This window comes from Hylobates moloch, unplaced genomic scaffold (genome assembly GCF_009828535.3).
Source record: "Hylobates moloch isolate HMO894 unplaced genomic scaffold, HMol_V3 SCAFFOLD_17, whole genome shotgun sequence".
NCBI classification, from domain to species: Eukaryota; Metazoa; Chordata; class Mammalia; order Primates; family Hylobatidae; genus Hylobates; species Hylobates moloch.
Window position 1 is genome coordinate 7,077,453 of NW_026652292.1, and position 11,825 is coordinate 7,089,277.

An 11,825-nucleotide genomic window follows, 5' to 3' on the forward strand; every position below is an offset into this window, starting at 1 on the left:
TATTACTTCTCCTGGTGCTAATACCTTGAAAAGGACTTTGCAAACGAGAGGGATCACATGCAACCAAAACCAGACACAACCCCTCATCTTCTTCTCTCAAGCTGAATTGGGAGGAGGGGAAGTGGTAGGCTTGGGAGAGGCGGGAGATGAAACAGAAGGTTGATATGAATGGCAGCTCTGGAATCCACCCAAGAGGGAGAAAGGAAGGTCTAACAAATGAAAAGCAGTGGTTGGAGAAAACTAAACTTATTTTGTGTGACTATTCCCATTGCTCATTAAATCAATTATAATCGTGGTTAAGGTAACTATATTACAACAGCACTAATAATATCATATTTTTATTTTAAAGTCACTGAAAAGATAATAGAAAAAAAAATCTGTTATTAGAAGTATGCTGAAACTATCCCCCCAGTTACAAAAGAGCAGTCGTTCTGCCCAGGTTGACAGTGACAGAATCAAGGAAGAGCGGGAAGAGAAAGAAGGGAGGCAGGCCGGGCGCGGTGGCTCACGCTTGTAATCCCAGCACTTTGGGGGGCCGAGGCGGGCGGATCACGAGGTCAGGAGATCGAGACCACGGTGAAACCTCGTCTCTACTAAAAATACAAAAAAAAATTAGCCGGGCGTGGTGGCGGGCGCCTGTAGTCCCAGCTACTCGGAGAGGCTGAGGCAGGAGAATGGGGTGAACCCGGGAGGCGGAGCTTGCAGTGAGCCGAGATCGCACCACTGCACTCCAGCCTGGGCAACAGAGCGAGACTCCGTCTCAAAAAAAAAAAAAAGAAGGGAGGCTACGAAGACGGAAGCTCTGTCAAATCTGTTCTTCAATTCATTCCGCACCCACGTCCTGTGCTCCTCCCACGTGCTGATTAGGTGCTGTAGCTAGAGCGTGAGCAAGCCAGACTCAACTCTGCCCTTGTACACCGAATGTTCTCTTGGAGATAACTGTTATCCACCAGAAGTCACAGTGGTGCCACCGCAGATGTGACTGTGCTGTAGGACTTTAGCTGGCCTGTGTGGCTGGGGAAGGCTCTGAAGAACTCGATTTTCAGACAGGCTGTGTGAGTAAGAAAGGTGTGGAACTGGAGACAGTGTGTGAAGACCACCTTTTCCGACGTGAAATGAGCTGATGGAGCAGAAGGGGAAGGGAGTTCAAGGCTGCTTTCAAGAACTATCCTGAACATGGGCAATGCTCACAGGAAGAACGGAGTGAGGGGACCAGTGAAAATAAAGGTGGTTTGAGGTTCCCCCGGTGAAGGAAGGAGATTGGAACAGTGTGTGGTTGGAGAGTGGGCTCACAGCTGAGTAGCAACATCTGCAGCATTAATGGAGAAAAAGGAAGGAGGAAGGGTGCAAGAGTGGAAACAGGAAGCTATGGTTCATTCCAGTATTTGGAAGAAAGAAGAGGGTCTCAGCTAAGAAAAGAATAATAAGAAGATAAAGAGGTGCATGTCGTTACATTTTAAATCTATCATTATACTCTTGGATAATCTGTGTAGAATGGGAAACATGTTCACAAGGTTTAGATGTAACTTTAAAGCCATTTTGTACCATGGTTTGGAAATTTTGCTTAAACTGTGGTTAGAGATTACCTTTTTAATTTTCATCATTGAACCCACACCCAAATCCACTTAATATATTTTGGTTAATACTAGAATTTCGTTGAATTCTACCATTATTACACTGAGAAGCTATCCTGAAGCTTGCTATCACAGTGATACATGACATGCCAATGTAGTATCTGTCCCCCTCAGAGGCACAAACATCTAGCAACACAGAAGGTGTTTCAGTGAAGAGCCTGGAGATACCAAGGTTTTATGGTCCTTCCTTGCCTTCTTCAAAATTCTGCTTCTATTAATGGCTAGAAATTAGTGAAATTCAATCTGCCTTCCAGTGAGCTCATCAGTGAGCTGATCATCAGCAGCTAGAACATGTGCATCTGATTGTGCACAGTTCCAGACACCCAGAGAGAAGGGCTGGGATCTGCAAGTGAGAAGTGTGTGTGCACGTGTGTGTACATGCATGTGTGTGTGTGTGTCTGTGCTGTACACTCTATTTGCCTCACTCTCACAAAGCAGTGGATTCACATTTCACCCCCGTTATGTTACATGCTGGAAAATGAATTTCTGCTAAGTGGCAAATTTATATGAAAGTCACTGGACTCGCACAATAGGTTTATCATGGTGGTCCTCTGGGCTTTTGTTGAATCCCTATAGCGTGTGTCTCAGCTTAGCCAAGACAAGCAAATAGCCTTGCCTCCTAAAATTGACTGCACAGACTGGCACAGTCCTTTCCTCTTTAAAAGACTGTCCCCTCCTTTGTTGTCAGAATGGGCTTTTTATTAAACCTCGACTTACCTGCCTTTCATATTTACCCCGCCTTGTTCATTCCTGTGGTCTTTCTAAAGGATAGCTTTAATTTTTATATGGAATGCAGGAAACATTACTTCTAAGTATCTGCCTTCTTCTATTTAGATTGACTCAACACTTGCTACAAAATAAGTAAAAGTCCAGCACAGAGAAGGAAGAGATAAAATGAAACTAATGGGAGGTGGAGAGGAAATATTCCAACCAAACTGGCCATTGCCAAGGTTCTGCTCACGAGATCAGACTTGGAGTGAGTTTCCAACACCGGCTCCAGCCGCCTCCCCTCTCATGCTAGGGTGCAAGACGAGGCTCTTCTCCCTGGGGCTGCAGCTGCGGTCATCATCTGTGGAGACTGCTCAGTTGCCCAGCCAGAACAAGAATCGTGGGGCGTTTTGGCAGCCTAGTCTGATCATTTCCTGATGGTACCAAGGCTTCCAGGAGTTTCTGCATATAAACATCACTGCCACTTCCAATGCCCAGGGATGCTCCAGCAATCCTGGACAACCCCAGGTCTTATCTTGGCAGGGAAGAGAGGCCTGCCCCTACCAAGGACTCCCTTTCCAACCTGCAGGCCAGCCCATGTCCCCAGCACAACACCCGGAATATTCCGAAGATTTATGGCAGTTTTTATTATTATTATTATTATTATACTTTAAGTTTTAGGGTACATGTGCACAATGTGCAGGTTTGTTACATATGTATCCATGTGCCATGTTGGTGTGCTGCACCCATTAACTCGTCATTTAGCGTTAGGTATATCTCCTAATGCTGTCCCTCCCCCCTCCCCCCACCCCACAACAGTCCCCGGAGTGTGATGTCCCCCTTCCTGTGTCCATGAGTTCTCATTTTTCAATTCCCACCTATGAGTGAGAACATGCGGTGTTTGGTTTTTTGTCCTTGCGATAGTTTACTGAGAATGATGGTTTCCAGTTTCATCCATGTCCCTACAAAGGACATGAACTCATCATTTTTTATGGCTGCATAGTATTCCATGGTGTATATGTGCAACATTTTCTTAATCCAGTCTCTCGTTGTTGGACATTTGGGTTGGTTCCAAGTGTTTGCTATTGTGAATAGTGCCGCAATAAACATACGTGTGCATGTGTCTTTATAGCAGCATGATTTATAGTCCTTTGGGTATATATCCAGTAATGGGATTGCTGGGTCGAATGGTATTTCTAGTTCTAGATTTTTGAGGAATCGCCACACTGCCTTCCACAATGGTTGAATAGTTTACAGTCCCACCAACAGTGTAAAAGTGTTCCTATTTCTCCACATCCTCTCCAGCACCTGTTGTTTCCTGACTTTTTAATGATCGCCATTCTAACTGGTGTGAGATGGTATCTCATTGTGGTTTTGATTTGCATTTCTCTGATGGCCAGCGATGATGAGCATTTTTTAGTTTTTAATATGCTTTCTAGTTCCCCAAGCGCTTTTACGCACTTGGGAAAAGTATCAAAAGCAATTTAAGTGAGGCAGGTCATGGAGAGTGCTCCCTCCTGGAGATCGTAAATCTCCTAGAGGTCGATGTTTGAAATGAGTTTGAGCTCATGTGCGTCTCAAAGAGGATATTGGGCTTCATAAAGCTCCATGTGACTCAGGGCAGGTCAGCCACCTGCACTGGCTCCATGACCTCTGATCCCTGGAGGGAAAGAAGACAGGTTTCTGCCTGTCAGTAGGGAGCCATGTTTGTAGACCTGTGTTTGCTTCCTTTAGCACAGAAGCTGGAAGGGCTGCATTTGGGTAGCTTTGTAATCCCGAAGGTGTGGCTCCCTTCCTCACTCCAGTGAGCTCTCTTTTCCATTTCTGTGCAAAGAATAGTAGTGAGATGCCAGGAAAATAAAAAACGATGCCCAGGCCATTAATAAGCTTCTCCTAGGCCTGAGGAACGGGTTCTTTTTATTAAAGAGCATTTAACTCCCAGCATGCTTTCTAGCCTGGAAACCCCAAGAACAGCATAGCAAGCCCACTCAGCAATGCTGCGGGCTTCTCCTAGGCCTGGGGGCATAGTAACCAGTGTGCATCGAGATGGACAGCTTCTTCCTCCCAGCTTCCCATTAATCATGCGGTGCTGCTCGGCGGGTGGTTTGGCATTATGAACACCCATGGATAGTTTTAAAATGCCAGTGACATTAGTACCAGTAAATACCTCAACAGTTAACCCCCAAAGCACCGAAAGATTGGTTGGTTCTCTGTGTGGAAGGCCACTCGTCCAATGACTGCAGAATTTGCAAACCTGAGTTTCTTGGTTTTCTTCATCTTCTTTCGGTTCTTATCCAATACACAAAGCACTCCCTGGGCTCCTGCCCTCCTCCCGGGACTTGGGCCGGACCAGAGCAGCAGGACATGGGCATCTGGCACCTGTGCCTCCTTTTCCTTTCTGCTCTGCTCATCAGGGTCCCGAGGACCCACACGTGGACCTTGTGCTAGGGGCTGTCCTTCCATGACATTGCAGAAGGGTGGATGATTCTTCCATAGCCTGCCCTTGAGATCTGTGCATGGAGGATTCGCCCTGGTTCTGGGTGTCCCTGGATGCTGTCCTGAGCTCTCAGGAGCACAGCCCCTCATGGTTTCCTTTCACTTCTGCCTCTGCCCCAACAGTGGCGTCTACCCTCAAGGACCCTCTCAGTCTCCAAGTCCAAGGAGGCTGGAGCTTTGCTGTTGACACGGCCCCCACCTTTGCACCTTCCCTGGGACACACCACAACCAAAATTGTGCCATAACACCCCTGTGTGCCATGACAACACTGCTGTGTGCCATAACAACTGCTGCTGTGTGCCATAACAACGCTGCTGTGTGCCATAACAACAATGCTGTGTGCCATGACACTGCTGTGTGCCATAACACTGCTATGTGCCATAACAACACTGCTGTGTGCCATAACAATGCTGCTGTGTGCCATAACAGCGCTGCGGTGTGCCAGAACACTGCTATGTGCCAGAACAACGCTGCTGGGTGCCATAACAACGCTGCTGGGTGCCACAACAATGCTGCTGTGCCATAACAATGCTGCTGTGCCATAACAACGCTGCTGTGCCATAACAATGCTGCTGTGTGCCATAACAGCGCTGCAGTGTGCCATAACACTGCTATGTGCCAGAACAACGCTGCTGGGTGCCATAACAACAATGCTGTGTGCCACGACAATGCTGCTGTGCGCCACGACAACGCTGCTATGCACCGTAACACTGCTCTGTGCTATAACACTGCTGTGTGACATAACAACGCTGCTGTGTAACATAACAACGCTGCTGTGTGCCGTAACAATGCTGCCGTGTGCCATAACACTGCTGTGCCACAACAACACTGCTGTGTGCCACAACAACACTGGTGTGTGTCGTAACACTGCTGTGTGGCTTGCAAGCTGCCCAGCCCTGCCACACCCACCTGGCACAGGTTTGTCACTCCAGTGCCAGAGATGGCCAGGGTCTCACAGGTGCCGTTGTTACAGCCATGCCAGGTGCCTTCTCAGATGAAGTGGGAGGAGATTGCTCCTTTGTGCCTTTTACTCATGGTTCCAAAGCAGCATTACCAGGGATTTCTCTGCCCAAACTCAGACACCTGCTAGGGGACACTGGGTGGAGGAGCAGGTAGCCAACAGAGGGGTCCTCCCCAGCCTCGGAAGCTGAGGACTCACCCTCAGGCCATGCCTGCGTGCCTCACTGGTTCTCTGCTTTTGCAGCTCCTCCACACTCAGGCAGCCCAAGTCCAGGCAGGCGCGGGCCCACAGTCCCAGATAGAGTGTCCCAAGGAAGGCGCAGCACACGCGGAAGCTGAGAGAGCCAGTACCGGACAGTGCATCTCCGCTGAGGAGGAAGCCCTCGGAGCCAGCAAGTTCACGGCCATCTGACCCGCTAGGCCTGGACATGGTTCGGCTGCCGGGGCTCTCGCCTGTCGGTGCAATGGCAGGAAATAAGTGGTCCTGTCAAGCCGGCAGCCTGCAAGAGGGGCTGCCCTCCTTAGCCCCCGGTTTCGATGCAGTGAAGTGAGGAGACCTCTGAGACTCGACTGGGAGCGTCATGCTCATGCGGACACCAGTGCAAATTCCCACCGTTCTTTCAATTTTAGGTCACTTCACTCACAGTCATCAAACCTGACAGGCGTGACCATTTGCAGGAGTTGACAGTGCTTAGTGCTCCTTCTCAGGGTGCTCCTCCCATCGACACTGAAATCTATGATTAATGTTTATTATTTCAGGAAAGGACATTCATGACAATGTATAAACACCATCCAGAATCCCACCACTCCACCCTATTTTGGTTTACTGTCTTTTCCAGGTCTCTCAGTGTGAATACATAACATCATGTGGTTGAAATCATAGCCTGGATCCAGGCTCAATTCCTTTTCTGGGTGAAATGGTTTGACGTTGTCTCATCCATGATAGCATCATGGTGGCACCATAGTTTACTGGAGTACTTGAATTTTAGGTTGTTTCCAGTTTTTCACTATCCCAGCGCTGAATTAAACAACATTGTCCTTTACAACGTTTTTTTCTTGTGGATTACTCTCACTTTTCTACTAACTTCTCAGGAGTGGAATTCCTGGGTCAAAGAGCATGGTGCTTTTTTTAGCTCTTCATCCTTGAGTCAGATGGGTTGTATCAGTGTATGTACTAAGCCCGTTTTCCCATGTTCCTGTGCCTTCTAGGTTACCGAGGAGACGAGCCTCGTCCTGCAGACCCTCGGATACACATGCACCTGTCGAGGAATAATCAACGTGAAAGGAAAGGGGGACCTGAAGACGTACTTTGTAAACACAGAAATGTCAAGGTCCCTTTCCCAGAGCAACGTGGCATCCTGAAGAGTCACCTTCATTTTGGCAAGAAGACTGTATTTTCAGGAAGGTATCACACACTTTCTGACTGCAACTTCTGTCCCTTGTTTTTGATGTGCGTGCTGTCTGTCCTATGGAGCCTCTGCAGACTCGTTCCCGTGACCCAGTGGCATACCGTTTGGTGTCTGACATGTGCCCAGATCGTTCTGCCACTTGCACTGTGCTTGCTCCTAAGCAAAAGGGAAAAGGAGCGCGCGTGATAGAAGAAAAGCATTGAGAGAACTAACAAAGAGGAGAGAGGTGAAACACACACACATTCTTAAGGCAATAAAACTAGGGGGTGTATATTATCTTCTGGTGCATGTTCTTTTCTGGAAAATATGATAGCTCGCCAACCGCATCTGCTCGTCTGATATTCAAACACGCAGTATTCGTGAATAAGTTGATTGTGTCCCCCACGTGGAGTCTGTGCTCGCCCTTTGTCTCATTGCCAGTGGTGTCCAAGGGCCCCCGTTGGGACCCACGGCTCTCGTCCCTCTGCTCCATGTGTCTCATGCCAGCAGCACGTCGCCATCCGTCACCAGAATTAGTCCTCACAGCCTAGGACCAGTTTTGTACCAAACTCGTCTGATGTTTTGATGCCATTTGTCTTTTGTAAAGTTAATTCATTAAAAGTTTTATGTACTTTGATTTACAGTGCCTGTATCTTTTATTTTCATGTCTTCTTTCTCCTGTGGTTTGCTCCAGAATTAAAGTTTGTTTTCCATCCATTCTCCCTTTTGACACAGTGTTTCGGAAAGAGCTCTCCAGAAGCCAATATTGAGACGTAATTCAGATTAGGACACAGTGTGTGACACAGATAATTGGTTACTCAGCTCCCTGGAAAGCAGGCAAGCATGTTGAATGTATCTAGTGGTCTGATTTTAATTTGGGCATCTCTAGAGAACGCTTTCAGGGAAAAATACTTTAATAGTAAAAAGATTCTCTGCGAGCAACAGTGCCCCCTCTGTCCACTACGCTCCTGTCTACAGGAATGTTTTGCTAGAGCTAACGGACATAGACTGCAAAAGAATAATTTGGAACCAGCTATGCAAATCAGTCTCACAATAGCGTGAACTAACTGAAAGAAGTACTAAGTCCCACAAACTGCCTGTTAAGTCTGAGAAGGCTAAAGAAGACACACAGCCAACGTTCATGCATTTTTAAAGACAGAAGGCCTTGAAGTATTTGTTCTTGTAACTCCAACACAAGTTGTTTGGTACTTTTAACATAAAGAAATCATACTTTGCCAAATAGTGAAAAGTAGAGCAATCGTGTGTAATCTAATGTTTAAAAGCAAAACTGCAAATTGTAGCCCAGTTGGTCAAACTTGTTTTCTTTTTCTAACTCATGGCAGGCATCTGTAAGAGGTAGAGGACCCAGGTGATCACTTAGGAAGCCTTTTATTCGTGGGAACTCGAACTTGAAGCACAAGTTCCTGGTTTGAATCCTGGCTCTGTTTTTTACTAGCTGTGTGAGTTTGAACACATCTCTTAGTCCCTCTTAGGAGTACTTTCCTTATTGGCAACTCATGGAATCGCTAGTGATTAAACGAGGCAATGACTGTGAGAGAGCCTGGCAGGTGCCCTGTGGCACATTCACACACAGCACGGGCGCAGCTGCTGTGCCAGGACTGTGACTCATTCCCAGTAAAAGGCACTTATCGAAGCTGGTAACCGTCCTTCATCACCGAAGCGTGAGTAGAGCATGACTTATTTAGTATTCTGCCTCAATGGGGAATTTTTTGATCCCGTAATCACAACTCAGCATTGGCCTTAATATACCTAAATCTCCAAAAACAGTGATTAAAGCAAGAGAACTATTACAAGGGCTTTTCTCTTTCCTCTAACCGAAATCTGGACTAGGATGCCATAGCGTTTCCGTGAGCTCAAACTGGCCCTGGTGTAAAATGTGTAAGGATGAGCAGCAGGCATGCCTCATGGTTTCTTCCTCCATTACATCGTGCTACACTCATCTGCAGGTCACCTTAGTTCACCTATCCTGAGTGAACACCCCCAGCTGGGTGGTCCACCAAGTTCTCATAAACAGAGTCCCTCCCATTCCCCCACGGGGTGCACTGAACTTGAGTTTGTGCTAAAGAGAACTCAAAAGGAGAACTGTGCTCTCCCAAAGCCATATCACCAGTCTTACCAAACAATAGGCTTCTAAAAGCATTCAGAGTCATTGTCAGAATCCACTGTGGGAAGCTCTGTGTGCACCTGGGCCCTTCTAGGTGTTGTCCCATAGCAGCAGCCTTAGCATCCCCTGGGAACTTATCAAAAATGCAAATTCTCAGGCCCCAACCTGAAGGAGGACCCTGAATTTGAGATCCGCGGGGTGAGGGCCCAGCACAATTGCTGTTTAGTGAACTGGTTCTCCAGGTGATTCTGATCCCTGATCAAGCTGGAGACCTCCCTCCCTCCCCAGTGTTTTTGCAGGTGAGGAAACAGGGGCAGAGTAATTCAGGCACATGTGTTCAGAGTTCCACAGTTGATTAGCAGTTGAGGCCAGGCTAGAATGGAAAACTGCCTGTTCCTTGAATCTGAAAGAGCATTATTCCTGGTCAAAGCTCCTTAAAGCTCTGGACAGCTAAAAGCATCCCTGTGAAAAAAAAATGCCAGGCAGAAAACTGGCAGTGCCCCTCTCATCAGCCCAGGTCTCAGTGCCATTGGCTTCAAGAAAAAAAATCTCTCCCCAATGCTCTCCTTAACCTTTAAGTCTCACAGGAAGCCTCTCACAGAAATTGCCTCCAGTCCAGTTGCCTAAAAACCCCAGTGTTTTACATATCTGTTTAGAAGTGTCTAAGTTTTGTCATCAATCCACGATGCTATCCTTCCTTCCCAAGTCACTGTGCTCCTAAAGGCAGCAACTATTCATCTTTCCTTTGCTCTGGATACACTGAATGACCAGGTAACATCATCAGGCTGGATGCAGTGGCTCACTCCTGTAACCCCAATATTTTGGGAGGCCGAGGAGAGAGGATCACTTAAGCCCAGGAGTCTGAGACCAGTCTGGGCAACATAGCGAGACCCCATCTTTACAAAAAAAAATAAGAAAATTAGCTGGGCATGGTGGCACATGCCTGTAGTCCCAGCTACATGGGAGGCTGAGGTGGGAGGATCACTTGAGCCCAGGAAGTCCAGAATGCAGTGAGCCTTGATTACACCACTGCGCTCCAGCCTGGGTGACAGAGCGAGGCTCTGTCTAAAAAAAAAAAAAAAAATAGAAAAAAAAGAAAAACATAATTGCCCAGTGTTGAAAATTTGATAAACCAAAACAATACATTAATATAAGAATATATTATCTTATGTGTGATGACTTTAACAAGCATTCATGCATTGGCTTTAAATGATAAACATTGGGATACCAAGAGAAATACACTTAATTTTCTCTTACGGCCTAACAAATGTGAGATCTTTTGAAATCTTGGCCAATTACAGCCCTGCCTTTTGAAAGTCAGTATGTAGTAGAAGGTGAAGGGAGTAAGGTCTGAGTTAAAGTAAATGAAAATAATTTAGTTTGACTTTAATTTATTACAGTCACTTACAGATGCCTTGTCTTTGTTGAAATCAAGTCTGAATAATGAATAATTTATAAATATTTCTATAACCCAAACTTTATATATTTTCTATTATGTTACTATAAATATGGTATAATGCACCCAAAGGCATTCGAAATAAACTACTGCCATTTGTTTGAAATAAATAAAAGACACCTACACTGAAAAACTGTTTTCAAAAAAATAAAGAAATATTTAGGAGTCACTCAGCCTTGAAATTGCCGGAATTCAGTGTCATTTATTTTTAGAGAATCCTCTTTGCATATTCAAAACAATAAAACCAGTGATGGAGCAATCAGCAGTGAAATTAATTAGGCCACCTGCCCATTCACTGCTAAACTGTGGGAAATTTAATCATGGTAGATGAGAGATGATTTCTTCCAAGGGATCCATTCATTAAAAACATAGCTGATACTTCAATACTTGGGTAAGTTTCAAATTATCTCCAAAAGTAAGTATTTCCAACTTAGGTTAAAAGCGACTGCTTCCAAAAAGAAGACTGTTTAAAGTCAAGTCATTGCTGTGATGACGGGGCACTGGGTGGGGCACGCACTGGGTGCCTGTGTTAGGCCTACACTCCAGCAGCTCATTGCCTCCCACATGAACTCTTCTAGGTTTGGAAATTCCACTTTAAAGATGAGGAAGTGTCTGCTCATATAGATGATATGACTTGCCCTAGAACACAAGTCTAGGAAATGCAGCAACCAGAATTTTACCCAAGTTTGTCGAACACTGAAATCTAGTCTCTTCCCTTGACTGGCCCCCGCCCTCTGAGCAGTAATAGTGAGCGTTGCTGGCCACCAGGGCCACCCATCCTTACTAGGGCTCCTGGTCCCAACTGCACAAAATTCTGTTATTTGTGATTCACACCTCTGGAAAAACAAAAATGGAGTTTCTAGAGTTCAATTGTGCCAAAAGACAATTGTCATTACATCTCCTCTTGGAGAAGGGAACATGTCAGGGTTGTTTGTGTTACCAGGCAGCAGGAGTTCCCCTAACTCTTGGGAAAAGTAACTGTACCTCACTCCTGTGACTGCCTCCCCAAAGAATCCTGGCAAATGTAGAGAGCCAGTGAACAAAAACCAACTCAACCA

At 46.2% G+C, this 11,825-nt stretch overlaps 1 protein-coding gene across 1 annotated transcript in view; it reads left to right on the forward strand.

The window, feature by feature from the left end:
* The window catches only part of ADCY2 (adenylate cyclase 2), a 432,640-nt gene extending 425,170 nt beyond the window's left edge, over positions 1-7,470 (forward strand). The window contains 1 exon segment of the mRNA XM_058430099.1: positions 7,008-7,470. Within this exon segment, the coding sequence (XP_058286082.1) occupies positions 7,008-7,160 (153 nt within the window). The 3' untranslated portion in view covers positions 7,161-7,470.
* Positions 7,471-11,825: the final 4,355 nt, after the last annotated feature.